Source organism: Haemaphysalis longicornis, unplaced genomic scaffold (assembly GCF_048455015.1).
Source record: "Haemaphysalis longicornis isolate Haplotype H1 unplaced genomic scaffold, Haemaphysalis longicornis Haplotype H1 scaffold_8, whole genome shotgun sequence".
NCBI classification, from domain to species: Eukaryota; Metazoa; Arthropoda; class Arachnida; order Ixodida; family Ixodidae; genus Haemaphysalis; species Haemaphysalis longicornis.
The window spans coordinates 91126403-91151798 of NW_027526445.1; the positions used below are offsets into that span (position 1 = coordinate 91126403).

Here is a 25396-nt window from a genome sequence, read left to right on the forward strand (position 1 = left end):
CTCCCGCTTGGCCACCGCTGCCCCACAACCTCCTTTGGGACATCTAGGCACGCAGCTAATGAAGGCCTCCAGTGTATGCCATTTGGGCAGTAAAGACGCCAGCTGAAATCAACTTGAACACTTTATTTGCGCTAAGTGCGCAAACGCAGTGTGTGCTGCGAAACACTAACGCACAGTACAAAATAGAGTTGTCGTCAAAGCGCTCGCACGACACAAGTCCTATTCTTCAGCTCAGCTTCGCGGTACACGAACAAGTTTCTCACCTTTCTCGACCATGAGGCAAAAAGACTCCTTGTTGCGATTCGTCCTGGTGTTCTTGGCATCTCTTTCTCTGCACGGTAATGTCCAAAAAAGCGCACACGAGAAATCTTTCCCTACACACGACGCACTTGTTCGCCTTGCCTTGCAGCAGCAGTAGCAGCGGTGGCCGTTATCGCCGTGGAGGATGTCTATCGCGCAGCACGCCCCCGGTTGCACTGGGGAGAGGCTGAGAGAGAAAAAGTTGGAGGAGGATTGTTTCCCTTGGGCCGCCACATTTAGGAGAGCAATAATCGAACAGAAACTAACAAGAAGCACCTTTGGCCTAACGTAGCTTTGGAATGTACGCCTGAGTGTTAAATAGCGGCGTTAAAACTCTGTGTCTGTCGTTTTTGCTTTCTTTTCATTTTGCTATGATTTAACGAGAAGCTAAGCACATGTTCCCACACTTTTTCTCGTATGCGAGATTCGGCTTCACAGAGTTCATCTTAATTGGAGTTTACATAAAATAGTTGGCACCAGTTCAGCCCCTATACTAGGCAAGTGTTGGATTAGTCAAGAAGTAATATAGGCTCCACAATGTCCGCTTGCTTGGTTGCTGATCTGTATGGCCAAACGGCTCATTTTCACTCTTGGGGAAAAATTGTCGCCATCTTTCCTTTACTTCTCCCCTCTTCTCTCCCTAGGGAGTCCCTGGAGCCCTTTCGACAGAGCGTGCGCAGTCACCTTGGCTGCCGTTCGTGGAGGCTCAGGCTGCTGGCTGCCAAGTGCGTCGCAACGTTCAGCCCCTCGGCCATGGACGAAGTCACGTCTCTGCTCGCAAGCGCAGCGACACTGAGGACCGACACCCGATCGGGCAACAACAGGGCCCAGGCCGAACTTCACGCCGCCAGCCTTCTGCTGCGGAGCAACCCAGACTGGTTCGTACTGTATTTCGGGGTACTTGTTTCGGTTGGGGCTTGTTTAACATCTACAGGCAGAAGTTGCCCACATGGAGATCACCACTGGTGACACGTATACCCGTAACATTCAGTTTACCACTTTCCTGCCCGCAGGAAAAGCAGTGGCAGGAAAAGCAGTGGGTGATAGTCTTGCAATCAATTTTTTCCCGGTCGCAACAAATGCCCTACATATAAGTGTGCAGTATCGAATTGTAGAAGAGTAAGTTTCCTTTGCAGTGGTGATTTTTTGAAACAGAAATTTTCATTTGAAAAAAAGAGAAAAGAAGCGGTACAGAAAAGTTTTGGGAAGAAACACAAAATAAGCAAAATTGTCGGTGTTTCTCCACAGAGAAAAAAATTCACAAAAAATTTGATGTATACATTTTGTACATACACTGTCAGTGCAAAACTCCTGCAAATATCAAACGCCTAACTGTAAAATTCCTTGACTTACAAGAAAAAAGTGTTAGCGCTAGTGGGTTTCGTGCCACGGTGCGAAGCAGTTGCTTGAAACATAGGTTGGCTGCACGTGCATCGCAGAAAACATTGCTTTTCTGCTGCAATTTTTTTCTTTTTTTCTCGTTGCACAATTAGCAGTTCCAATACGTTTGCATTATCTGGGGTTTGCGTTGAACAGGGGTATGAGGTTCTGGGCCAGTTTGGCGCACTGTCGCTTTCGGTGCTGAAATCCGGTGACGAAAAGTTGTCCTCGGATTTGGTGCTGCTAATGTCACCCCAAAAGTTGCACGTAGAATCATAGAATCATCCAAATCAGTAAAAATGCGGCGCTTCTGCAGCACCGTAGCGCGCAATGTCAACACCGTCCTGGTATCATCCGAGCCCCTGTCACATGACACTGGCGGTGCTTTAAAATAAAAAAAACAAAAAGGATGTAAGTGCCTTTACTATTTAGTAGATGGCGCCAGCTTTCAGAGCCCACTCGGAAAGCGCCAAATTCGAATGGGAAGACGTCAAAATTGGAACTTGAAAGCATCAATAGTGTACTATTGACTTAAATAGGCGTGGGAAGGAAGGTGTTAATTTGCCATGGTAATCATTATCCAAGAATAGATATATCCGAAGTGAAAATCTGAGAACAAGATCTTTGCCATCGTGTGGAAGTTTGCGGAAGCTTTGAACCTTTGGCAGAAACAGGGGTGAAACAGCTGCGCATATTGCGCAGTTCTGATACAAATTTGTTTTCCTGCGCTAGGCGGCTCCAAAAGCTTGAAAATTGCAAAAATTGCGCCAAACTGCTCCGAAACAGTCAGAGCCAGGGATTTTAGTGCTCCCGTCAGTTTCAGTGCGGAAAAATGCTTACTGATGACATAATTCTCCAGCACCCCCAAGGTGATGCTGTTGATAGAGGTAATTGATTGATCATTCAATAAAAAACCCGCATTAAATTGACCCTGAGATAGTTTTTTCGAACGTAGCAATGTTGGGTTGGCAATGTTATATTCTGGAGTTTTTTAAAGTTTTCTCAACGAAAACCATTGAAAAGTCTTGTAAAAAATACTTATGTGTACTGATGCGCGAGGTACTTGTGCAAGTTGATCAAAAAATGGCAGTTTTCGGAGCGCCGTATCTCCGGAACGACATCACTGGGCGCCGTCATCTTGTTGTGGTGAAGATTGGGAAAAATGGCCGCCGGGCGAAACAGTTTTTCGTGGTTCAGGCAGAAGGGCCCTTCACCGATTTCTACCGTGGTTTTGGTTATGGGGGTGGCTGGGTTTACATTTAGTCGTTTGATCTGTTGCGCGAAGTTGCGCGACTCGAAAGATGGGACTTCATCAAAAACAAAGGGGCGCCAATGGATTCGGCGTGTTTCGGCCTTGAAGGCCTCTAAACGGTACCTCCGTCGCCTGCGTTCCGGTCCGTCCAAAACGCGTTCCGGCGGCCGGAACGCGCGCGTTCCGGCCGAAAATCGCTCTCCGCCACAAGTTGGCCAACTTCAACTTTTCGCCGGACCGCGATGATGACGCGTTTCACCAGCCATCATCCGACGCCCTGATTGGTTCCTACCGATCTCCTACTGGCCAATCAGGGCTATCAACAAGTTTCAGCCCCAACAACATGGCGGTTGCCCAAGCGAAGCGAGGCGAGGCGATCGCAAGGGAAAATCGCGAGGCCTAGTTTCGGCAGATTGTATTACGGTGCGGCTATTTCGCGGCTATTTTGATCGAGTTATAAATTCGCGAAGCATTTCTTTGTGCTGACGGCAGGATACATGCACGGCGCCTAGTTTGAGATCCAGAGTGCCGCAACATCAAGGCAGATAGCATACACCCCCTGTTGCGGTGATGGCTGGTTTATCGTTGTTTTTGTGCGTGCGTGAATGTGTTTGAAGAAATCGATACCGTCACTCGTGCGCGTTAGCGCCCACAATGGATCAAGGAGTTATAAACCAGCAAGCGGACCAGCTGCGGACGTCCGTGCGAGTTCTCGGTGCCGCTACAGCTACAGCCAGGGTCCCCGCCGATGCGTTGTACTGGTGATTTTGTGCGCGACCCATGTCTAAACGTTCCGATCGCGATTGATAATGAAGCAAGCAAAGAATCATTGCGTCGTGTCGTGGTTTATACAGTGCGAGTTCTCGGTGCCGCTGCAACTACGACCACGGTCTCCTGCCGATGCGTTGTACAGGCGGGTTCGTGCGCGGCCCATCTGGAAACCTTTCGACCATCGTTTATCGTGTTGCGAGCAAGGAATCATCGTGATGTGCCGTGTTTCTTGCAGAGACAAGTGCTGCCGTGACTATTCTTCACCGCGTCTACGGCAACAATTTATGGCTGTAATCTAGAGCTCCACAGAGATTGTAGCAGGTGGCAGCAAACAGCATTTTTTTTTTTGCCCCCCCCCAATCTGTTTCTTCTGTCACTACCGTGCTGTCGTGTTTTGTGCGCGGGCGCAGGTGTGTTCTCAGTGTGATTGGTGTCGTCATTAATGGGCTTCACCTTGTATAGTTGTTCTCTTTGCTGTGGTGGCGGTAACAATGAAATTTTTCCTTGTAATGAAAATTGGTTAGAGCTTCATTACGGGTAACCTGCGGTGGTTTTACACTAACGGCAGTGCTTTTGCGAGACATTTCCCAGCAAAAAAAACATTGGAAGACCAATGGGCCCTGTCCAAAACACCACTGAACCATTTGGAACCAATTGAATTTGGTTTGTTCAATTCTTTGTACACGACCATGTGTACCTGCAATGGTTGTTTTCGTCTGGGTTGCAAAGCTTTTGCGCCATTGGCAAGTGGCATTGTGCATTTTCCCCGAGTCATATGTTCGAGCAAAAAGGGACTACACTTGACATTTTGTAACGGGGCTTGGGGGACCTTGCTGGATTGTTTGAGGTGAAGTCACGAGATGTGTCTGGCTTGAGTGCACAATAGGTTGTTGCACATTGTGCATGCTTGTCGGCAGTTTCCTCTGGAGGCCATTATATGCAATAAGCTCAAAACCTGCTGATTGGATTGCCGTCTCGTAGAGTATAGGAAACTGGGCAGCTTGAAAGAATTGGATTAATAATGTGAACGTTGCTTAATGTTGCCTGATGATGCAATTTGTTATTTCGGTATTGGGTGACATAGGTTTTGCTGGTAGCATGCTTAGGGTGGAGTGAAAAGTCACACGTAAAAGCATGCTCATTGTGAAGTGGTCAGTAATCGTTTCAGTCATGCCTGGCCATCCTGTTTGTATTGGGTCAAGGTTGTTTTGTCTTGATGCGAAGGCCCAGTTGTATTCAATGTAATTATCCCACTTAGCGCGACTGCATTCATCTCAGTCCAAAATTTTGGTCTCGATAGTGCCAGTTATACTAACAGGCTTTTGAACGTGTTGTGTAGCTTTGGCTGTGTTGAGCCCTTATAAAATCATTTTGATTAGCCTTTCAGTTCTTGGTTTATTTGATCAAGTTGTTCAGTGCTGTCCTTCAGTTTATACTTAGAGGCCATGAAGACAAAACACAAGTTTAGTTCATTCGAAAGATTGTCACATTATCATACTGACACCGCTTTTAATGCGCACCTCAGTCAAATAAGCGATATAATCAGGGAGAAAGGGGGTGGCCATGCGACCCACTACCTCAGTTCCCACAACAGGACCTATGATGTCATGTGTGTCCAGCTGTGTGATTGGCTGAGGCCAGCAAAAGCAAATGCAAGTTAGACAAAGCTTATAAGCTTGCTGAAGGAGCCATTTGCGCTTAAATGTAAGGCATATTCATTTTACAGCAGTAAGAATGGCGGGGTAAACAATCAAAGTTATGAAAATACCCTGTGCTCGCCCAGCCCTGTACGCACTGTAGAGTGTCCAATTCACAAGTTGCAGTTGCCTGTAAACATTGCGCACCCGACTTAATGGCACCTCAGTTTAGCAGCCTGCCTGCATGGCCTCCATGCGTTTTTGAGCAGTCTCTGGTCGTCTGCATCCTTGGCTATGTGAGCAGGGTAAATACACACAGGCCAGGTTGCAATCGAAAGGTCTGCGAACCGTGTATTTGAGACCCCTGTTTTAAAGCACGATTGTCACATGGGAAGTGACCTGCGTTGAGCAGAGCCCGCTAATCATGGGAACAGATCAAGCGCCAGGCACAGTGGAGGAAAGAAAACTGACAGGAAAGAGGTGCACTAATAACTGAGCTTTATTCACTCTGACAGCTATTGTGAAGGCACGAAAAACACCAAGTAATACTAGTTTGCACCACGTGTGAAGCGATTACAGCAGCAGCACCCTCCTTACTAATCATCCAGATAATCCACTTCACTCGAAAGATCAACTGAAGGCTTGCTGACACACCGGTCCCACACATAATTTATGACGTGGGCCTCAGATATTTCCCGTTCTTTTTTGTGGTACAACTGTAGCACTCGGGTCCTTCGAACGCTGTCACGCAGCCCCTAGGCTTGCATTCCGTCTTACGGTGAAGCATCAAATTGTTTCCTGTTCCTGTCTTCAGCGTCGCCGCATGCTCCCGCAACCGGTTTTTGAGGCAGCAATGAGGTCGTTGAGGTCTGTCCTACGTATACACGGGCGTACTTAAAGGCAATTTCATACACTACGTTTTTTGTACACTCCACAAACGCACTGGCATGCTTCTTGGTGCAGACAGGCGGCCTAGGTCCACAGCGGTTCACTATCGGCACATAGCTGCGAGTTTGTTGGGAGTGCTGCTCACTTAAAAGCTTTCCCGCCAAGCCGCATAGCATGAATGCAGGGAAGCCTGCCTGGAACAGTTTCCCGACCTGCAAGACAAAACTGACCTGTATTTGATGCTGGCAGGACCTTACGAGGGCGTTTCTTAAAGGGGCCCTAAATAGGGTGCCGAATGTTACGATTTTGCGTGTGCAGTCACTGGAGTACTGTCCAAGAAACGTCATCCCGCAAAAATTGTTTAAATGCGTTAAATATTAGCCGAGTTATCACTCGTTAAAAGGGGCCACCCATAAGGCCTGGGGCTCTCCTCCTCTAGTAGCTCCTCCAAAGCACTGTGGAAGCCATGACGTCATCGACCCGGCACAAGACCACCGAGAGAAACAGGGCAATCCATCACCCTCCTTGATGCACGTGTAGTCGTTGGCTGTGCTAAGCCCTGCGCGCGCTTTTTTTTTTAGCACTCGACGCGCATGCTCCGCCCACGAGATTCCGGTTGCGCGGTGAGTGCTGTCGCTGTGGTTCGCGTTCGCGGCGCCGTACTGGGCAATGTCTCGTGCATCGTAGCGGCACGTCAGTGCAGACAAAACTACGTCACAGCGTGCAAGTGTGGCGGCAAGGTACGGTTGGTAAGCCAGGAGAGAAAGTGGAATCTGTTTTGCGTGTTTGTGCGGCCCCTGCTTTACGCAGAGGTGTAATATTTGGTATACGTTGTCGTGAAGGGGTACTCTAGCGATTGCGCAATTGAAATGGCGACCTTCGGAAACCTATTTAGGGCCCCTTTGAGGCAGCAACCGCTATGCCCTACTTGACCAACTCTTGAGTGACCAGAGGCGAATGGAAGCAAGGCTTTCCTGGAGTAAGGAGAGTACACCCTAGAGCATTGCGTGGCCCTGGGCCCGCCCGAAAGCCCGGACCCGACCCGGCTGGCGAAGTCAATTGCCGGAGGGCCCAGGCCTGGCTTGGGCTTGACGTTATGGGCCGGACTCGGGCCGAATTCAACCCCCGGCCGTTGCTAGTTTCGACGTGAAGTAGAGAAAAGAGCATAAAAATGAATATTCCGAGTTCACTTCTACACGCGTCTTGATGTTACTTGTACACATTGTTTTAAAAACGTGTTTTGCTAGGTCAGATAGTCACTACGCTGTAATTATTAATGACATTTCATGCACTGCATCAAGATTTTATAATTTGGTGTATAACATACGAAAGATACGGTTACAAGGATTGTTCTAGTGGTGAAGTTATTAATTAAGACACCCTGGAGCTGTGCACCTATGTCTGTGTCCGTGTGTTTTAGATGTCGAACCAATCTAAATGCCGCTGCCATGGCTGGAAATCAAACTCGCACGTGCTAGAGAAGTGCCACCGCTGAACAACCGCTGCAGGGAAAATATTTCAACGCTCGGGAATTCAAATGGGGAGCAAGAAATTTCAGCAATGCCAACTTGTGACCGACACAATCACGTGAAGTTGCTAAGAGTCTAGTCATCAAAGGTTATGGCGTCTCTCGTGTAAGGATACGAGCTATTATTACGCCCATGTGGCGTGAACTGCAGACGGTGTAAGCTAAACTACGTGCACTTTGAAACCCTTATTTTTTGCGTTTCAATTCAGGACGTGCTTGTAAGGACTAGATGCTTTGTCTGATTTCCCGCTACGAAGACACTGGACCAAATGTATAATAAACAAATTTTCTTCGGCGTCTAAGACCGGGCCTCGTCACACACACGCAGGCCCTCCCTAGGCTCAAAAATGAATGTCCGGGCTTGGGCTGGGCCTCGGCTTGAGACAACGGGCCCGTGCGGTGCTCTAGTACACCCAGCAAACATGGTTCTCCAACAATGTCAGCTCCAGGTCTAGGAACCTCGGGCCACGTTCAAGTGGCAGCTCCACGGTTAGTGTGAGGCAGTCAAGCGCCCCTTCGAAAACTGCCAGAACCCGTCTAGCAGTGTTTGTCCGATGGGCCAGCTGACGACTTGAAAAGAAGATGGCAGTCATTTACAAACCTGAAAACGCGCACAACACCAAGGTTGCCTAGTCCCACTTCCGGTCAAAATGAGCCACCAACATGTCATTGAGTGCAGGGGCTAGGCAAGAATCCTAGCCAGTAATTGCTGTGGCTAGGATTATTGCCTAATAGGTTGCACTCTGCAGGACTTGTGGAAGCAGCGGTGCAGAGTTGTCTAAGTCTGTAAATATAGGTGTTGCGTTGGTGATGTCCCAGGTTTTATATCACCTTGTAAATTGGACACGTAGTAGAAAAAAAAAAGGCTAATTGAAATGTATAAAAACGGGTGATACAATGTGCCATTCTGGCTCGGTCAACTCATTGTTGAGAACATGCAGTCTTAAACAAGTGCGCACTCCCACAGCCCACTTTCTGTGTGTTAACAGTATGCATGAGTAAACAATTTTTGCTGTTCTTGGCAAGCATGCTTTTGCCAAAGTAACACTGTTAAGATGGAACAGATGCTGAATTTACCTAAAGTTTCTTCAGTGGGGAACACGCACGAAACATGGCTCAAGTAGTAAGTTTTAAAAAAAAGGAGAGGGAGGGGAAGTAGGGGCTTAACCACTAAATAATTGCACCATTAAGTTTCACCAATTTGGTGCTTGCATGTAAAATATGCCAGCGTAGTTTTTGTTCTCCAAGTTTAATGTGGTAATATTTAAGGCTGTCCCTTTTCGCACCCTTAGAAAAATTTTTACAAATTGTTCACCCACCTAGTAAAATATCACCAGACAATGTTCACCTTTATCAAGCGGATTGCAGTGCTACTGGAGCATGTCTAAAGTCTTTTTTCACCCTCTGGCATCGCTTGTGTTGCTGCTGTTTTGCGGCCATAAAGTCGGCAGCTTCCTACACAATGCATGCATGCCGTAGTGCACACCCTCACGGCCATTTTACATGGTATCCACTATGTAGCTTTTTCCCTTCCGGAGTGGGGATCACTCTACATTCAGCTCTGTGGCACAGTCATGCACGAGTAAAATGGAACAATTGACAGGACGAGCAGCAACTAAAAAATAAAACTCATCACCTTGTTTCCAGACTTTACTTTTACACCAACAAACCTCGCTTTCTTTCACAGTTTAAAAAAGGATTAGGTATATAAGCTGTCATTTTTTACAAAACATCTCTCCAGTCGTTTGTTTTTTTCTCACTCTTTCTCTTTTTCTTCGCTCTATAGACTGTGCAGCAACATTTCTGTTGTTTCTTGTGATCTCGCTGCTTCCCTGATTGTTACAGGTGAAATGGCCCTGTCAGCGATATTTTCTTTTGACTTTAGCCATGCCACCCAAGACAGTGTGTGTGTGTTGAATTGATTTGCAATAAATGAATAGAACACCCATTCATGGAAATAAATTTCGGCTTTTGTTAAACTGCTAGAGACATTTTTCAGTTGGAAATATCTCGTTGACACTGGCATTTGACAGCTCAGACAGTGCCAGTGGAAACTGCATTCCAGAGCTCCTAAGGCACTCACTCATTCGATCTTGCATGTCTCCTCCTCCTCCTCCGTACCTTTTGTTTTTGTCTCAAATTTGCCAACATTAACATGCATGAACTTGCCACAAAGTATGCCGTCTTTCTTCCATGGAGCTGAGAGGCTACCAAGTGAATTCCAAACCAACTTCCATTACACTTGCCTCATGTACACAGCCTTAATATGATTGCACAACTCTCAAGAAACAGTTAATATAAGCATGGCATCTGCAAAATGGACAACCGTGATTTTATTTCCAGGGAATGCCCCATTAAGCACAAGGTTAAACATTGCACAAGATTATTAACAACACCAAAGAGCAACAGCAAGACATGTCCGACACTTGCTGTTCGAGTGACATATGAATACATAGGCTATAAACAGCTGTAACTCTGCTGCTCCCCCAAATATTCGCATTTCCTTCTACAGCAACTGTCTCATACCCATAATGAGCTCATCATACATGTATAAATGAGAGTCCACATCTGTCATGTAGAAAATAAAAAACACTGGATGCATGCCAATTGTTGCACATTGTTAAGCCATAACTAATTCCCCACATATTGTACTGAAGCCTGTATTACTGCACATTGGTGTACAGAAATTGAGTAACGAAATGACGCAGTTCATGCGGGACACATCCCACTCCAGTGTTTGTCCCGTTGCCTGATGCACACGCTTGAAGGCAAGGTTTTTGTGCTGCTTTGGTTGTAATGAACCAGCTATACTGGATATTCTACGAAAAACATCACTATGAAATACTACAATGCCACCTAGCTCCATTCCGTAACAGAGTAGCTTGCAGCCTGCAGTAGCCAACTAGGGGGCTACTGTGCCGTAGTCTAGGATACAAAGAGACTAAATTGATACTAGAGTCTGCCTTCCAGTGTACTGCCACCACTGTTTGGGATGTAGCACACTTTGCTTGAAGATATTCATCAGCTATAGCAATTCAGTCATTTAACCAATCTGTTGTGTCAGCAAGCACGATAACAATTATCATTGGATGAAATTAAGAAGGTTTACATTTACTTTTATTTGTCATGACACGAAAAATGATTGTATTTCATCTACAAACTTATTGAGTGAGCTGTATCGTGCTCTCCCCACCACATAGGGTTAACGGCTGCGCTGTAAAAAAGCTTCATACACGTGCATGCATGCAGACAAGGAAGTGTGTGAACTTCCAATTGGAACTGTATGCCATAGCTGCTACATGCAAGAAAAACCTATTTGCTCATGACGCAAAGGAACTCAAATTCAGAGCTTGAATGTTTGTTTTGCATGCCCGTGAATGGAAACAGCCTTCTTGTTTCAAGGAGGAGGAGGTAGCCTTTATTGTGGGAGGGAGACTCTACGTCAAGTGGGGGAAGGGGGAGTATAAGGTGGGGGGTTTGTAACTTGGGACATCTCAAATGCGTACAGTGCGACCCGAAACAGGTGGACTCCTTGAGAAGGTTGGATAGGCCGCGTCGGGTGAGGAGGGCAGGCTCACGACTTTAAACTGCTCGTGCTAGACCACTCTTGGAGCATGGAGGGTTCCAGTGTTCGAGGGTCGATGTAAACGGAGGTTGTATTTGGAGGAGGCCTGAAGGTTCTGTACCGCCCGAACTTAGGACAGTGCCAAATTAGGTGCTGGAGATTGGCAGGCGTGGGGGAGGCGCAGAAGGGGCATCGAGGCGGTAGAGACGGTGTGTACCATTTACGGTATGTCTCGGGGGTAAGGCTAGCATTTGCAAAATATTTGTTTATGAAAATTTCGGCTGATCTTGGGAGCGAGGGCAGGGTTGGATAAAAAGCCGGTTGGAGTCAGGGCCTTGAGGCGGTCTTTTTTTTCCTTTTTGTAATGCAGAAGCTGTATCGCAGGTGGTAATGTCTGAGTAGGTGGAAAGACCCTTTAGCACTCTCAGTTAGTGAAAGCAAGGTCTCTGCCACAATGCTGCAAAAGAGCTTGTTTCTTAGGTGGAATTTGAAGAAAACTTGGGTATTTTGCAGTTGTGGGTGCACTTGTTTGGTTTGTTGATCACCAGTAATTTATTTTCATGTCTCGGTGAGATTGCCCTCGTACATTTGTGAATGATCGAAAATAAAAATGTGTACTTTTTTCAAACATGTTTCATACTTTTTGCCTTGGTTTACATTACTGAAGTCAAACAATGCAAGTTGTACATGTAACCCAAGAATGTCAATGCAAAGGCAGGGGTCAACAGCAGCAGTCATCGCTATGGGTTGCCAAATCCAGTGTTTTCAGTGTTAATTCGAGGTCAGGTTTTTTATTCGCAATCTTCGAAAACTGTCTCTGGTTGCTTGTTAACATATTAGGAAAGGTGTGATTAAAGTGTGTGTGTCCTTTTCTCTTTTTATTGCCTTTCTGTATTTACATCAAAAAGGCCTTTTTGCTTCTTAGTCAACTTATTTCCTAAACTTGGGCATATGTTTGATAGTAGTGACTAGCCTCAAGGGAACAAAAACTTCTGTCAGGGATGTTAGTTTACCTTTGAACCAATAACAGTTCAAACCTAGAGGTCCTCCATTATGAATACATGTAGATAAGTATCGGATATAAGCAACGTCGTCAATCTCGGGCACCTCACGAAAACAGCCTAAAAGCTCAACGACATTGTTCAGCTTGCGTTGCCTTTTTAGTTTTCATGCTGGCCGGGCTGACGTAGTCTGCAAAGGGAGCGAAGAGGTGCTGCAGGAGCCTTCTTATTTGGTTTTGTGTTTTCCTGGCAAGTCTGTTCGCAGGGTAGTGAGAGGCGAGGAGCGAATCTTGTTTTGACAGGTCTTTTGTTTTGCTCCTTTTGTGAAGCCAGCAAAGTTTGTCCATTTGCTGCTTAATGATGGCGATTACCACCATTCAAAATGCCTGCAAACGATGGAGACCGAGATTGAGGAATTAAGAGCTGGGTTAGCTTTCAGAAATGCCAAACAAGAACGTTCGAACCAGATCCCATTTTTTTACCATCACCTCTTCTCACACTTACAAAAACAAGAACACTGACTTAGACCTATAAAACAATTTTGTTACCAGTGGTCTTGTTACAAGTCTATCACACCCCAAGTGGAACTAGCAGAAAATTTCAAGTTGAATCAGAGGACTGCAGATGACAGATTCAGAAGTGGACAGGAGCACAAATAACGTGCACTTTGAAATTTGTGCAACACTTGCACTGTACATGCTGCTGCGAGATACACCAAGACAACCGGGGCACAAGATGAAACCCGCAAGGGTCTCGCGCAGCTTTCCCGCCGCACAACAACTGCAAAAGTTTCAACCCCGTACTGGCTTGCCTGCAAGGCATCCATGTCTTGCTAGGCTCATGGCAGGAAAAAAAAAAAAAAAAAAAAAAAAAAAAAAACCACACAGCCAAATTAGAATGTTAAAAAAATAAAAAATCGCTTCAAACGCAACCGGCAATTTGCAAATGACTTCATTTCAAACAACTACCCCACCGAATGAATCTTTTTTTAACCTGCAGTCCTGCCGTACAAGAGCGACGAACCATCTTGGTGACCCTTTTTAAGGTGCTATGAACGACGAGCGTTTCACCTGCATTTCTTACAGGTAGTGGTGTGATAAACTACTATCGCTAACAGAAACAATGAAAGTCACGTTGAAAGCCTCGCACATGCTGAGCACGCTTTTCGTACAGACGTGTCGGCGCCGTAGAGTTCTTTGACACTCCAAAACAGCCGATTGCAGGTTAGGCTGCTGGCAGCATGCATACAACAGAAAGGCAAGGAAGGTGACACAACAAATGCATTTATTTAACGTATAAACTACACAAGTTCGGCAGCTTCAGTGTCCAGGAGATGCGTGGAGAAGTTCTTCATGATGGTCCTCGGAAGTGCGAACGAAGCTCGGTGACTGTACAGCCCTGATGATGTCCTGAAAAGATATGCCTGTTGGTCCGCGAGGTGCAAGCACCACAACTACTGCTGGTACACGTGAGTGCCAGCCAGCAGAGGACCCCTATCCGCCAACTGGGGACCGCGCTCTCTAGCAGGCAGGTTCTGCCGAGAGTACAACTGATTGGTCTGGTTTCCCAGCCGTTGCACGCACAAGAAGATTCCACTCTTTCATCACATCCCTTGCCCACCCACATGCCAGGTTGGTCAAGGATATAAATCTTGAGGCACCAGCACCACCTGCAGGTCAGCATTTGTACCTGAAAAACAAACAAACAAGCAAGCAGACACAAAGGCACACACACGCACACAAAAACAACGCAGTTTCACGGCACTCGCCACGGCACAATGAAAATCAAGCACAAAGCGACAAGCTTGATATGTACAAGTGGCGCTGCCCGGCGCCCCATCCACGGCACAACAAGCACAGGTGCGGCCAGCCGGAAACCCGGCAGGGACCCGAAGGGGGCCGTGTCGGAAGAACGGCCGACCACAAGAACAGGCAGGGCGCTTGGGGCAAAATCACCATTAGGCATTCAAGGAGCAGGGTCCCAGAGTGCAAATGATCAGCACCTATCGCGTCTCAGCGCTGAGCTGTCACTGCACACTGGCCGTCGCTTGAATTCCTAAAGCCAGCAGACTTGCCCGGAGAGAACGGAGTTATGCGGTGCTGCCCGGCGCCCCATCCACGGCACAACAAGCAAAGGTGCGGCCATCCGGAAACCCGGCAGGGACCCGAAGGGGGCCGTGTCGGAAGAACGGCCGACCACAAGAACGGGCAGGGCGCTTGGGGCAGAATCACAGCACCGGGGAACTGGCACACACACTATCAGAGGTCTGGAGCCAGCACCCTGTCCTGCCATGCTACCCTGCCGTGTCTCGTTTGGAAGTAGCGTGTGAACGTTTCCCTCACTGCCTTTGCAGATGAAGAGTAATTATTGCTTGCCAAACAAGGAACACTCAAAAAGTTGTCACCAGCTTCTTGTTCTCGTCTCCATCTACCTGGCACAATACTACCATCTACAAGCAAAGTGTCCACATCATCTGAAGTGCAATACATGAACTGGGGCTGATTTTCAATATCAAGAGTTCTGAGATAATTGTGCAGAAGCACAGTGGACCATATCACTTCATCAAGTAGCTCTAATTTACCTTTCATTTCTTGGCGTAGAATCCTCCACCTGTTTGCTAGGATGCCAAAGGAGTTTTCAATAATTCTCCTGGCTCGAGAAAGTCTGTAGTTAAAGATGCGTCTTTCAGCGTTCAGTTGCTTGCCTGGGTATGGGCGCATTAGGTTCTCTCGGAGAGGGAAGGCTTCATCGCCGACCACAACATGAGGTGCTTCCCAAGGACTTCCCGGTAACTGTTTTGGGCCCGGTATGTGCAATAGGCCGTTTCTAAATTTAATCCCGAATTTGCATTCGTTGAAACAACCTGCATCTCCTCGGGATCCCGCCTCGCCTACATCGACTAGAATAAATCTATATCTGGCATCGCACACCGCGAGAAGTAGTGACGCAAACCGGCCTTTGTAAGTGCGGAACAGGCCTCCAGAGTTTGCTGGGGCCTCTATGTGCACATGTTTGCCGTCGATTGCCCCAATGCAATTAGGAAATTGCCAGAGGTTTTCAAAATCAGTCCCTATTTCTCTCCATCGGGCAGTAGTCATTTCTGGCAAGTACAATGGCTCTAGAACCTTATGCAAAGCTTTGCAAGTCTGCAAAACGTAACGGCCCGCCGACGTCGAGGAGACCCGTTACGATTTAGCAATTATCTGCTTTGATGATCCGTGGGCCAGGAACCTGAAATAGGGAATATCTAGACATCACACGCCATTGCTAATGGTTTCTGCATAAGTACATGAAATTTACAATATGATGGCATTATAGCTTGAATAAACCAAGGTGCAAACAAAATCCTGTTCGGAATGCGTGTGCAGGTTTACACGAGAAAATATGAATAATCTAAAGCACAATGTTACACATGTTGCATTACCTGCGAGCTGAAATTAGTTGAGCCCCCAGAGAAAGTGGACAACCTTCCTATTGCTCATCTGTGCAGTAGTGTTGAAATGGTGTTGAACTTATATATACAGCATGTCCTTAAAGGAGCCATGAAGAGAAAACACAAGTTTGGTTCATTCAAAAGATTGTCTCGTTAGAATCATACTGACACAACTTTTAACGTGAAGTTCACTCAAATAAGCCACATAATTAGGAAAAAAACGTCGCATGCCCCTGGCAAGGGACACTTGTAAATGCACAGCTGGAGTGAGCCCGCGCCAATGCCCGCTTTACATTCCTACCCATCATTTTCTTTTGTACCATAGCTCTTCTTGGCCAATCCCCCTAAGTGGGTATGCGCCCATCTCCCCGCGAGGGGGACTCGAGTAAATGCGTTGCATAGGGGGTGGGTGTATGCGTTAACGTTTAGTGTTTGGGGGGTTGGTGGTATCACGTGTACACCACGCCGCTGAGTCGCCAACGCACGCCGCTGACGACGTAGTTTGAATGAGTCAAGGATATAAGGCGCGTTCGTAGCATTGGATTCTGTGTCGGTTTTGTGGCGCAGTGGGTAGAGTACCATGTACCTTGTGTTCCGCCCGCAGGGTCATGGGATCGAAACCGGGCGCCGGTAACTTATTTTTTTTATAGTGTAGTGGCCTGGCTGCGGACGCCTACAAGAACGGGAACGGGTGACATTGTGAGTTAAAGAAATGCTCTGCATTTAAAAAGGGAATGGCCATGCGACCCACTAGCTTATTTCCTGCAACAGAACCTATGATGTCACACGAGACAGCTCTGTGATTGGAGAAGGGCGGCAAAAACAAACAAAAATTAGGCAGAGTATCAGCCTGCCGAACAAGCTATTAGCCTTAAATTTACGGCGCATTCTTTTTAAAGCCGTAAGAATGGTGGTAAGTGTAAGTTACAAAAGCACATGTAAACATAGAAGTACCGCTGCGTACTACTGTTGTTGGTACTGCGCGCACTATTCTTGTTTAGCTGCACAGGACTGCGAGGCTTTGGGGTTGTCTCAGACGACACTGGCCGGTTGATTGACGCGACGGTGTCTTACGTGAACATATCTGTCGAGCGAGCAGTATGTTTCACGAAAAGATTTTCTCCCAGAACAGAAAAAAAGGCAGAAAACGACACATCACGGTATGGTGGCGCCATCTAGGTTCATTAACGTAAACAAACGCGCAACGTAACGTAAAACAAACCGCGATACCAATTCTGCCGTCCAGGGTGGAGACACCCTTTGAACGGTCTCGTGCCGCTGCGATTGGGTCAACGTGCTCTGCGCGTTGTTTGTTTCGTTTCCCACGCGACCCAGCAACGCGAAACAGATCAGTTGATTCAAACTTCGGCAGTTAATCGTGTTGCGGCGATAATTCTAGCGCGATTTTGGTACGACTTGCTTCGCCGGCGAGCGAGCGATCGAGAATGGCGGCCCCAGCGTGTACGTGTCTCTACTCTGTACAGCGGACGCGGGAATCAAGGGACTCTAGGCTGCAGAGCGGTCTGTGATGTCATAGCAGCTACGAAAACACACGATTTAGCGGGAAAATTAAGATTTTAACATAAATTGATTAATTTCTCAGTGAATAAAGCAGCGTTTGCATTCGAACAAGTGCTGGGGGCACTACAAAACACGAAATCTTTCGAATAACACAAACTCGTATTTTGTCTTCATGGCTCCTTTAATGAACCTGAGCCTGATTGAATGGCATGTGATACTCTTGTCTGTGGAAGACCAACGCATGCGCTGAGACCAGATTTCTACGTTGCAACACATGATGCTGCATATGAAGTGTGTTGTGCATGCACAGTTCGTATTTCTACGTACCAACCGCACGAAACACACTCCAGTAACCCGAAAATGTACACATTTTTTCCGTCTGGTATTTCATATCATGCTGTTATACTACAGTTCATACCATGAGCTAGCTGCAGCACTGTGGAGGCTACATTGTTATCAATAGTGCGCCCACTGAGGGCGCCTGACTCGTCATGAAGGGGGTCCTGAAAGGGCATTCCTTTCTCCCTTCTGGCACAGCAAGGCCCCGGCGCCCTGAGGGGGTGGGCGGTTGACAACAATGTAGCCTCCACAGTGCTGCATCTAGCTTGTGGTATGAACTATAGTGTGAAGTTCAGGAGGACAAAAGACAAGACTTGTAAACCCAAGCACTGCTCTTAGCTATAATTCGGTCAAAACATGTACAGCCAGCCAATTTTGCCGTAATATCACGGGAGCGTCGACCAGCGTGTGGGTCAGTGCCTTACTACGGTAGAAAGCGGCAAACGTGCGAGAGTACATCGCATGCACAGAGCGATCCCGCCAGTGCAAAAGTCATCTGCTAGGCTATTCCTGCAAGCACGACACAGCCCCTTTCCGCTGGTTATCAGCTGCCTTGCTGTGAACAAGGAGCACACAAAACTACTGTCACCGCTCCGGCAATCAAGATAGGCGGCTGACAACTTGTGGAAAGGGGCTGTGTTGTGCTTGCGGGAACAGCCGAGCAGACAACGTTTGCACTGGCGGGACCGCTCTGTGCATGCGATGCACTCTCGCTCGTTTGCCGCTTTACACTGTGATAAAGCACTGACCCAGACGCCGGTCAACTCTCCTGTGATATTACTGCAAAATTAGCCGGCTGTACTTTAAAAGCAAACTGCATACTCAAATTTAACAGCTCAAACTTACTTCAACGTTAAGGCGAGCTTCTCTCCGGCTGACACAGTGACTCTTGTCACCCTTTTTGGCCGGATCAGTGGGCTCACCAAAGCAAGGAGACGGTCAAACCTGTACGGTGGCAACAGCAGAATGCAGGTGTAAAACGGGAACGGCAATGGACGTGGATAGAAGTTTGTCGGTTCAGCAATGTACGGGGTAGAACAGGGCAGCCACTTTTTCCCGACTTACACTGCTATGAAAGAAGACGAGTTTGTGTTTCCCACCAAGCATTTGTTGTCCTAGGGGGCAATGGCACACTATGCATGCAGGTCCCCTTGTACCGGCGTTTACACATACGAAGATGCTTACACGGTCATGGCCCGAACAGAAATAGTAGACGGATAAATGAAACACGACCATCTGTATGATGACCCCGTTGCAAAAGTAGACATTACTCGGGCAGACTTGTTGAATGCAATATCGCGAAGTCAAGCCAGTTGTTTGTCCCTACCCCCTTTAATTTCATAAAGGTTAGCAGAACGCGCGGCTTCCCCGCTAAACATTGCGCGCACGTGTCACAAAAACGGATGCAAAGAAAGTGCAAATAAAAAAAATAATTACCTTTCAACCGACATCCGGAAGTACTCGAAGAAGTCCCGGCCTTCACCAACCCTCATTTCTTGGACCAACGTGAAGTACTCACTGCTTTTACGTCGTCCTCTGAGTATCTGCCGCATAGGCTTATGTCTACGAGCCACTAGTCGCTTCTGCCTCACGGTGTCGGCTACAACAAATGCCGCCATGAGGGGAAAACTGACTCGAGGCGCATTTTGAATGCATGCTACTAAACATTCCTTCACAGGAGTACTCATCTGGTGACGAACTAAAATCACTGCCACCAGCAAAAAAGCACAGACGCTAGTTGCCGGTAGTGATCAGACCCTAGTGTCTGGTTGCCAGCGGACTAGCGGATTGCAGTGGCGGCTCTGAAACAAGCCAACGGTGTTGCTAGCCATAGCCTCCTGGCTAGCTCAAGAAACTGTTTCGATGAATGCTCGCTGTCCAAAAAGAGGCGCTGTTGACGCTGTTTTGGCTCTGAGGATGTAGCAGGTTGTCATTGGTCCGCTTGGTGGGTAGCCTAAACCAATAGAGAGGTTCTCGTGGCGCCGGAGTGCGCGGTGTGCCGGAGGTACCGTTTAAACCCCTTTCGCCTTCCGCCGCGCGTTCCGGCCGCCGGAATGATTTTGGACGGACCGGAACGCCCTCGACGGAGGTACCGTTTAGAGGCCTTGAGTGTGAGGCGCTGTGCGTTCTTGAAGTGAAATTTCGGACTCATTGCGGTGTTATGAAAAGCTGAGCTATGGCTGCCTTTGACAGCGAGCTTGCGAGCGGCGGGATTGGGATGATCGACGCTGCAGAAGTAGCGGGGCAGGCTACATCGCCGCAATATAGCAGTGTCCGGTAGCGCGATGGGCTATTATTTCACGCTAGTAATAATTGTTACTATTGCTAGTAATTACCTATTGCACATCACACCACCCGGGAAGCCGTCCAGGCAATCTGTCCAGTACTATGGTACCCACTGGGGCAAGTTGCGGCGCTGCCCTACTAGGGAGGACCTGACGGATGGAGCGGAGCTGCCCGTGGGCCTGGTTCGTTGCGCTAAGCGGGCCTCGCGGAGCTGCACCATCGCCAGGGGTGCCACTACGCTGGACGTGAAGCTGAAGCAGCTGCGGGCAGTGCGGAACAAGGGTGGAGAAGAAGTCCGACCGGTCAGAAGGCAGGACGGATTAATCGCCGCACTGCTGCATTGGCACAGCCAGCAGACAGCACGTCAACTGCCTCAACAGGAAATGGTGGGCTGAGCTGTGCATCAGCTCGGAGGCCGACCCACGCTGCCCTCACCTCTGGGGCATCTTCCAGTCGGTCCTCCCGTCTCGTGGGAACTGCAATCCACTGGCTGCCCTGGCCGTCAGCAGACAGTTCAGCTCCAAGGAGCTGGCTGAGATGATTGCTGTGCACCTCATGCCGACCCACCAGGTGGCCCCAGGGCCTGTAGCTGTTGCACCAGAGGAGCTCAAGGGACATCCCCCACTCAATGATGCCCCCATCATGAAGGCTGAGGTCCACAGGGCCCTCCGCAGCTGCAGTGGAAGTTTGTGTGGGGAAACAACACTTTCGCCTATCAGATGCTATGCAATCTGGTTGCATTCGTGATAGTGTTGGAGAAGCTCTTGGCAGCCTACAACCACATTTGGGAGACGGGGGGCACCTTCTGCCTAACTGGCTGGTGGCCATCCTGCAACCTCTACCCAAGCCGGGCTAGGGCTGGGGATTCAGAGGCAGTCATGGCTTACTGCTCCGTGGCTCTCACCTCCTGCAGTTGCAAGCTACTGGAGCGAGGGGCCTTGCGGAGGATGGAGGCCAACGCTGTGGTAGAGGACTCCTTCCCTGAACAGCTCTCAGGTTTTTGGCAGCACCAGGCGGCTACAAACTTAATCGCAGACATGGTGGCAGCACTGGTGCAGGCCCAAGTGAGCTGGCAGCTTGCAGCTCTTGTCCTGCTTGATGTCACGGGCGTCTTTGACAACCTGCAGTGCCCGACCATATCCTGGGTGGGCCATGAAGGAGGCCAGCATTGTGGGCAAGCCGTGGGGCCTCCTCAAGGCGTCCCTGACGGCCACATGGGGCAGGTGCAGGTGGGCAATGATCTGTCAGTGGCTTGGCTCGTGGACATGGGCACACCCTGCAGGGCTCAGTCCTGTTCCCCTTCCTCTTCACCCTGGTCATCGCAGCACTGCCACACTGCCTGCCCAGCCGAGGGGCACACGTGGTACACGTTTCCATGTATGCAAGCGACGTGGCCCTCGGTGCTGGGCCAAAAGGCAGGCTGCTGCGCAGTTGTGCAGCAGCTGCGGGCTGCCCTGGACGTGGTGCAGGCCAAGCTAGCCCTCGTAGGCCTGTCGGCCAGCAAGACAAAGGCGATGCTGGGGTGCCCGGACGTGCAGATGCGCTGCAGGGCCAGGTAGGTACCTGCACGTTGACAGCGAGTAGCTCGGCTGGAAGACAGGTGTATTCTACTTGGGGCTCACCCTGGACCACCACGTCAACTTCCACCAGGCTGTCAAGGAGCCCCAAGCCAGGGCACAGATGGCCACCACAGCCATCTGTGCCAGCCACAACTGACCACGACGGTGGTAAGCCTCCAACTGGCAGCAGCTGGAGGCCTACCACCGCAAGTGCCTGCCTGGGCCTGCCTCGAGATTTGCAGTGCAAGAAGAGACTGGCCATGGCGGGGGCGTGGATTCTCCAAACAACAGTGCAGCAGCACACCCTGTGCCACATTGACCAGCTGCGGCGGGCCGAGGGGGGCAGCCCCTTGCTGTAGTGACTGCACAAACCCCCCCCCCCCCCCCCCCCCCCCCCCCCCACTTGTGTATGGAGTGCATGCTCACCCCCTGTACGAGCAGGGGTGGCTGCTGTGAATGTGGCCCCCCCCCCCCAGACACCCCCTCACCCTGGTGGCGGAAAGGCACCTGGAGATTCCCGGTGTGTGCAGAAAGAAGTGGACGGCACACTGCAGGCAGCTGTCGTCTGGGGCGACCTAGAGGGGCACACACTGGCCTACTCAGATGGCTCTATGCAGCAGAGGCTGGGTCTGGCTGCACTGACTGTTGGGGTGGGGGAGGCCACCAGGTGGGCCCGGCTCCACTACACTATCTCATCCGCCATGGCTGAGCTGGTGGGTGTCAGCCTGGCCCTGCTACTGGAGCTGGAGCTTCCTCCCGAGCACTGCGCCCATCTGTGCGACTCCCGGGTGGCCCTAGTGCAGATCCAGAAGGGTGACCTGCACCCGCTTTTGGTGCTGGCCATGCGGGACAAGGCAGCACGGCTGGCTGAACAGGGAGCTCACCTGTGGCTGCAGTGGATGCCAGGCTATGTTAGGCTCGAGGGCTACGAGTGGGCGGATGAGTTGCCCCCCTTGCCCTGGGCAGCCCAGGCAGCTGTGGCGACACCCGCCTCCTGATCTAACAGCACGTGCGGGCACAGCACCCATATAGCTGCTGGGGAGGCCCCCCCCCCACCCGTGCACGCTGCACGTCTTCCACGTGAGCAACGCTCAGCAGTCCTGTGCCTTCACGTGGGGTGCGTGTGGATGGCCAAGCGAAAAGATCGTTTGTAGCTGGTTGACGACCTGTCGTTCCAGCACTGCCGGGCAGCCATCCAGACCCTGCTGCACTTGGTGCTCAAGTGCCCCCAGTGTGCAGCAGGGAGGGCTGAACTGCTGGCTGCCCTCAGGGTGAGGGGCTCGGCCCTTTGAACACATTTTGTGGCTGCTGGGCAGTGCCAGAGAGCAGGACAATGTCCACGGGGCCCTGGGGGCTTACCTGGACTCCTCGGGACTTTTGCCGGGGCTCCGATTTCTTTCCCGATACCAACCTAGACTGTGGCTGTGTTTTTCTTTTCTTTTCTTTAACGCGAAAGTGTTTTATGCCCGGGTACACGAAGATCTGACCGGCGTCATATTCGTCACAGAAGTGACGTTGCCAGAAAAAGTTTCATTGATGCAGCTGAGCCCGGATTCGAACCACGAACTCTCTCACCGCAATGGGAGGTACACCGCACTCTGCCCACTGCACTACGAATTCAAGCGCAAGTAGGTCTACGAACATGCCTTATATCTTTCCCACTACTTTCTTCATTACGATACGGTCGTCTATGAGATGCCGCTGTCTGCGAGAAGTGAAGCGAAGTAGTTCATCGTGACTCAAATGGGCACCAACAGTTGGTGCCTCGATGCCAGAGTCTTCGCGTATGCGGGATGCGGGTGAATTGAGGCACCCTTGGCCACCTACTGGTTTCGGTTCCGTTTTGTTCGCACAGTTTTCAAGGAGCTGTAGTTGCAGTCGGATTTACGCTATGTTCTGGCGCGTGCAAGCCAGTGTCTAACGTTCATGCATCTGTAATGATGTGCAAGTTCGTATCGATGCACAATAAATGCTCCTGTGAAGGCACATTCCACTTTCGTTTTTTACCGATTCCTGTGAAAGAGGCATCAACCACATTTTCTTGTGTATTGTCCTGTATCTATGTGTATATGCATCCTCTTTCACTCTTTCTTCGCCCTTTCCTGCCTGTCTCTTTTCTTTATTCCTTGCACCTGTAGGCATTATGGTGTCCACACTTAGGTGAGACCACAGAGCAAGAACAAGACAGGAGGGGAAGCAAGGCTTCCTAGCATAGCTAGATAATGCCACAAGAGCTCAGCGTTGGTTTAGCTATGCTCGGTGACAACTTTAGAACGGCACCGGAAGTTGCCGCTGTGCCTTATCACCGTACCCAGATGTTTCTCCGCGCGGCGCAAGTAGGGCGTTACTGGGAACATTTTGAACATGGCGTGAGCCGTTCCCGTGATTTTTTGGACTTAATGTGCTTACAAATGACTCCAGTGACGGCAAACAAACTGCGTGAGACAAGGCAGACGATATCACGCATTCATAGCAAACCCCTTTCAAAACGCGCGCGCACTGACGTCACGGGTCCGGCGCTTTGGCGGAGTGATACACTACAGGAGGCGGTGCCGTTCTTGAGTTGTAACTGTTGTAACCGAGTATTGTGGCATCTGCTGCAGATAAAAAAACTGCGCTGCCGCCGCGGTGGGCATTTCGTTGCACAGCTCTGGAAAGAGGTGGGTCTGCTATCATTTCATCCATGAGGTGCCGCTACCCACTCCTTTGTGCAGCTAGGATGCTGTGCAGTCTGCCTTGGTTTTCATTGGGACATTGTCTGGTCGCTTGCCTGCGGTTGCCGCGATGGGCAGTTTCCCCTTGTGACCATATTCTTGCTCCGTGCGTGAGACGAGCTATGCCTGCAGGTGGACTTTTTTTTTTCACGCTCTATAAAAGTAAATTCATTCATTCATTCATCCACCTTGCATAATCGTCATTCAGTTGTTTTATTGAGCCACTTTCTTGATTGTACAACAACAACGGCAATGGCACCTTTTTGCAGATTCACCTTAAAATCAGTATTCACACATGCTTCAATAATCATCTGCATTCCTCCAATTCAGGGACAGAACACGGGTGCTTCTTTCTCATGTGCCCCTGAAGTTTGGAGGGAAATTCTGCAAACAAAACTCTGTTTTTTGCACTGCGCTTGGCAATCACATCTCGGACAGTGCAGTGTTTGAAGACAGTGGCGTTTTAACGTCTTGAAGGTAAGCTGGTCTGTAGCTATTTTCTGCCAAGCTCCAAGCAAAAACATTTTTCATAAGTTCACTCACTGCCTGTCAACAACACTAGAAATGGATTGAGAAAGGGTGCGAGAGAGAGTTTTCGCGCAAGTTTTGTAGGCGTGGGAATGCATTGATGACGGGCCTCCATTCTGACAGATTTTTTTAAAAAATAAAGATCCTAATGCTGTTTTCCGTCCTCTTTTTTTGCTTTTTACGCAGTGTTCAAGACGTCGCGGACTGGCTTGTAGAAAGTGGAACCTGCGAACAACTCTGTCGGGTGCTCAACGGCGCACACTGCAGCCCCTTCGTGAGAGTGGAGATTGTCAACCTGTTTGATCTGCTGTCCGACCGAATCACCAGTCCGAAATGGCGGCGGCAACTCAGCCGAACCATCACCATCGACATTGTGACAAAGCACGACTGCAAGGAGGTGAGATGGCCCCAATTCGTACCATCCGCCACACTATTTCCATGACATAACTGAGGCACTCTAAACCAGGTGTAGAGCAAGTGCAAAACCGGTTGTTACAAAGTTGAAGTGCGTTTGTTTGTGAAATTCTCTGCTTTTTCATAAACAAAAATTACACTGAATGCGTCTTTTATAGCTGGTCATCATTCATTGTTGTGTCACTGAGTTTTGAAGTTGTAGGGGTTTGACGTGCCAGTGCTGCACAGGTGATGAGGTGCGCCGTAGTGGAGGGCTCCGGATTAATTTTGACCACCTGGA

General features: G+C 49.2%; 1 protein-coding gene and 1 long non-coding RNA gene across 2 annotated transcripts in view; one reads left to right on the plus strand and one right to left on the minus strand.

Moving 5' to 3' along the window:
• LOC144148380 (tRNA (32-2'-O)-methyltransferase regulator THADA) overlaps nt 1-25396 on the plus strand; it is a 156679-nt gene that overhangs the window by 76309 nt on the left and 54974 nt on the right. The window contains exons 21-22 of the mRNA XM_077679922.1: nt 945-1178; nt 24889-25099. Coding sequence (XP_077536048.1) covers nt 945-1178; nt 24889-25099 — 445 coding nt within the window. The remainder of the gene's footprint in view (nt 1-944; nt 1179-24888; nt 25100-25396) is intronic.
• LOC144149930 (uncharacterized) lies at nt 13590-19546 on the minus strand. Its single transcript, XR_013318392.1, has 3 exons — nt 19053-19546; nt 18462-18560; nt 13590-15553 (listed from the first exon to the last, which is right to left on the minus strand). It is a non-coding gene; the product is annotated as an uncharacterized LOC144149930 (long non-coding RNA).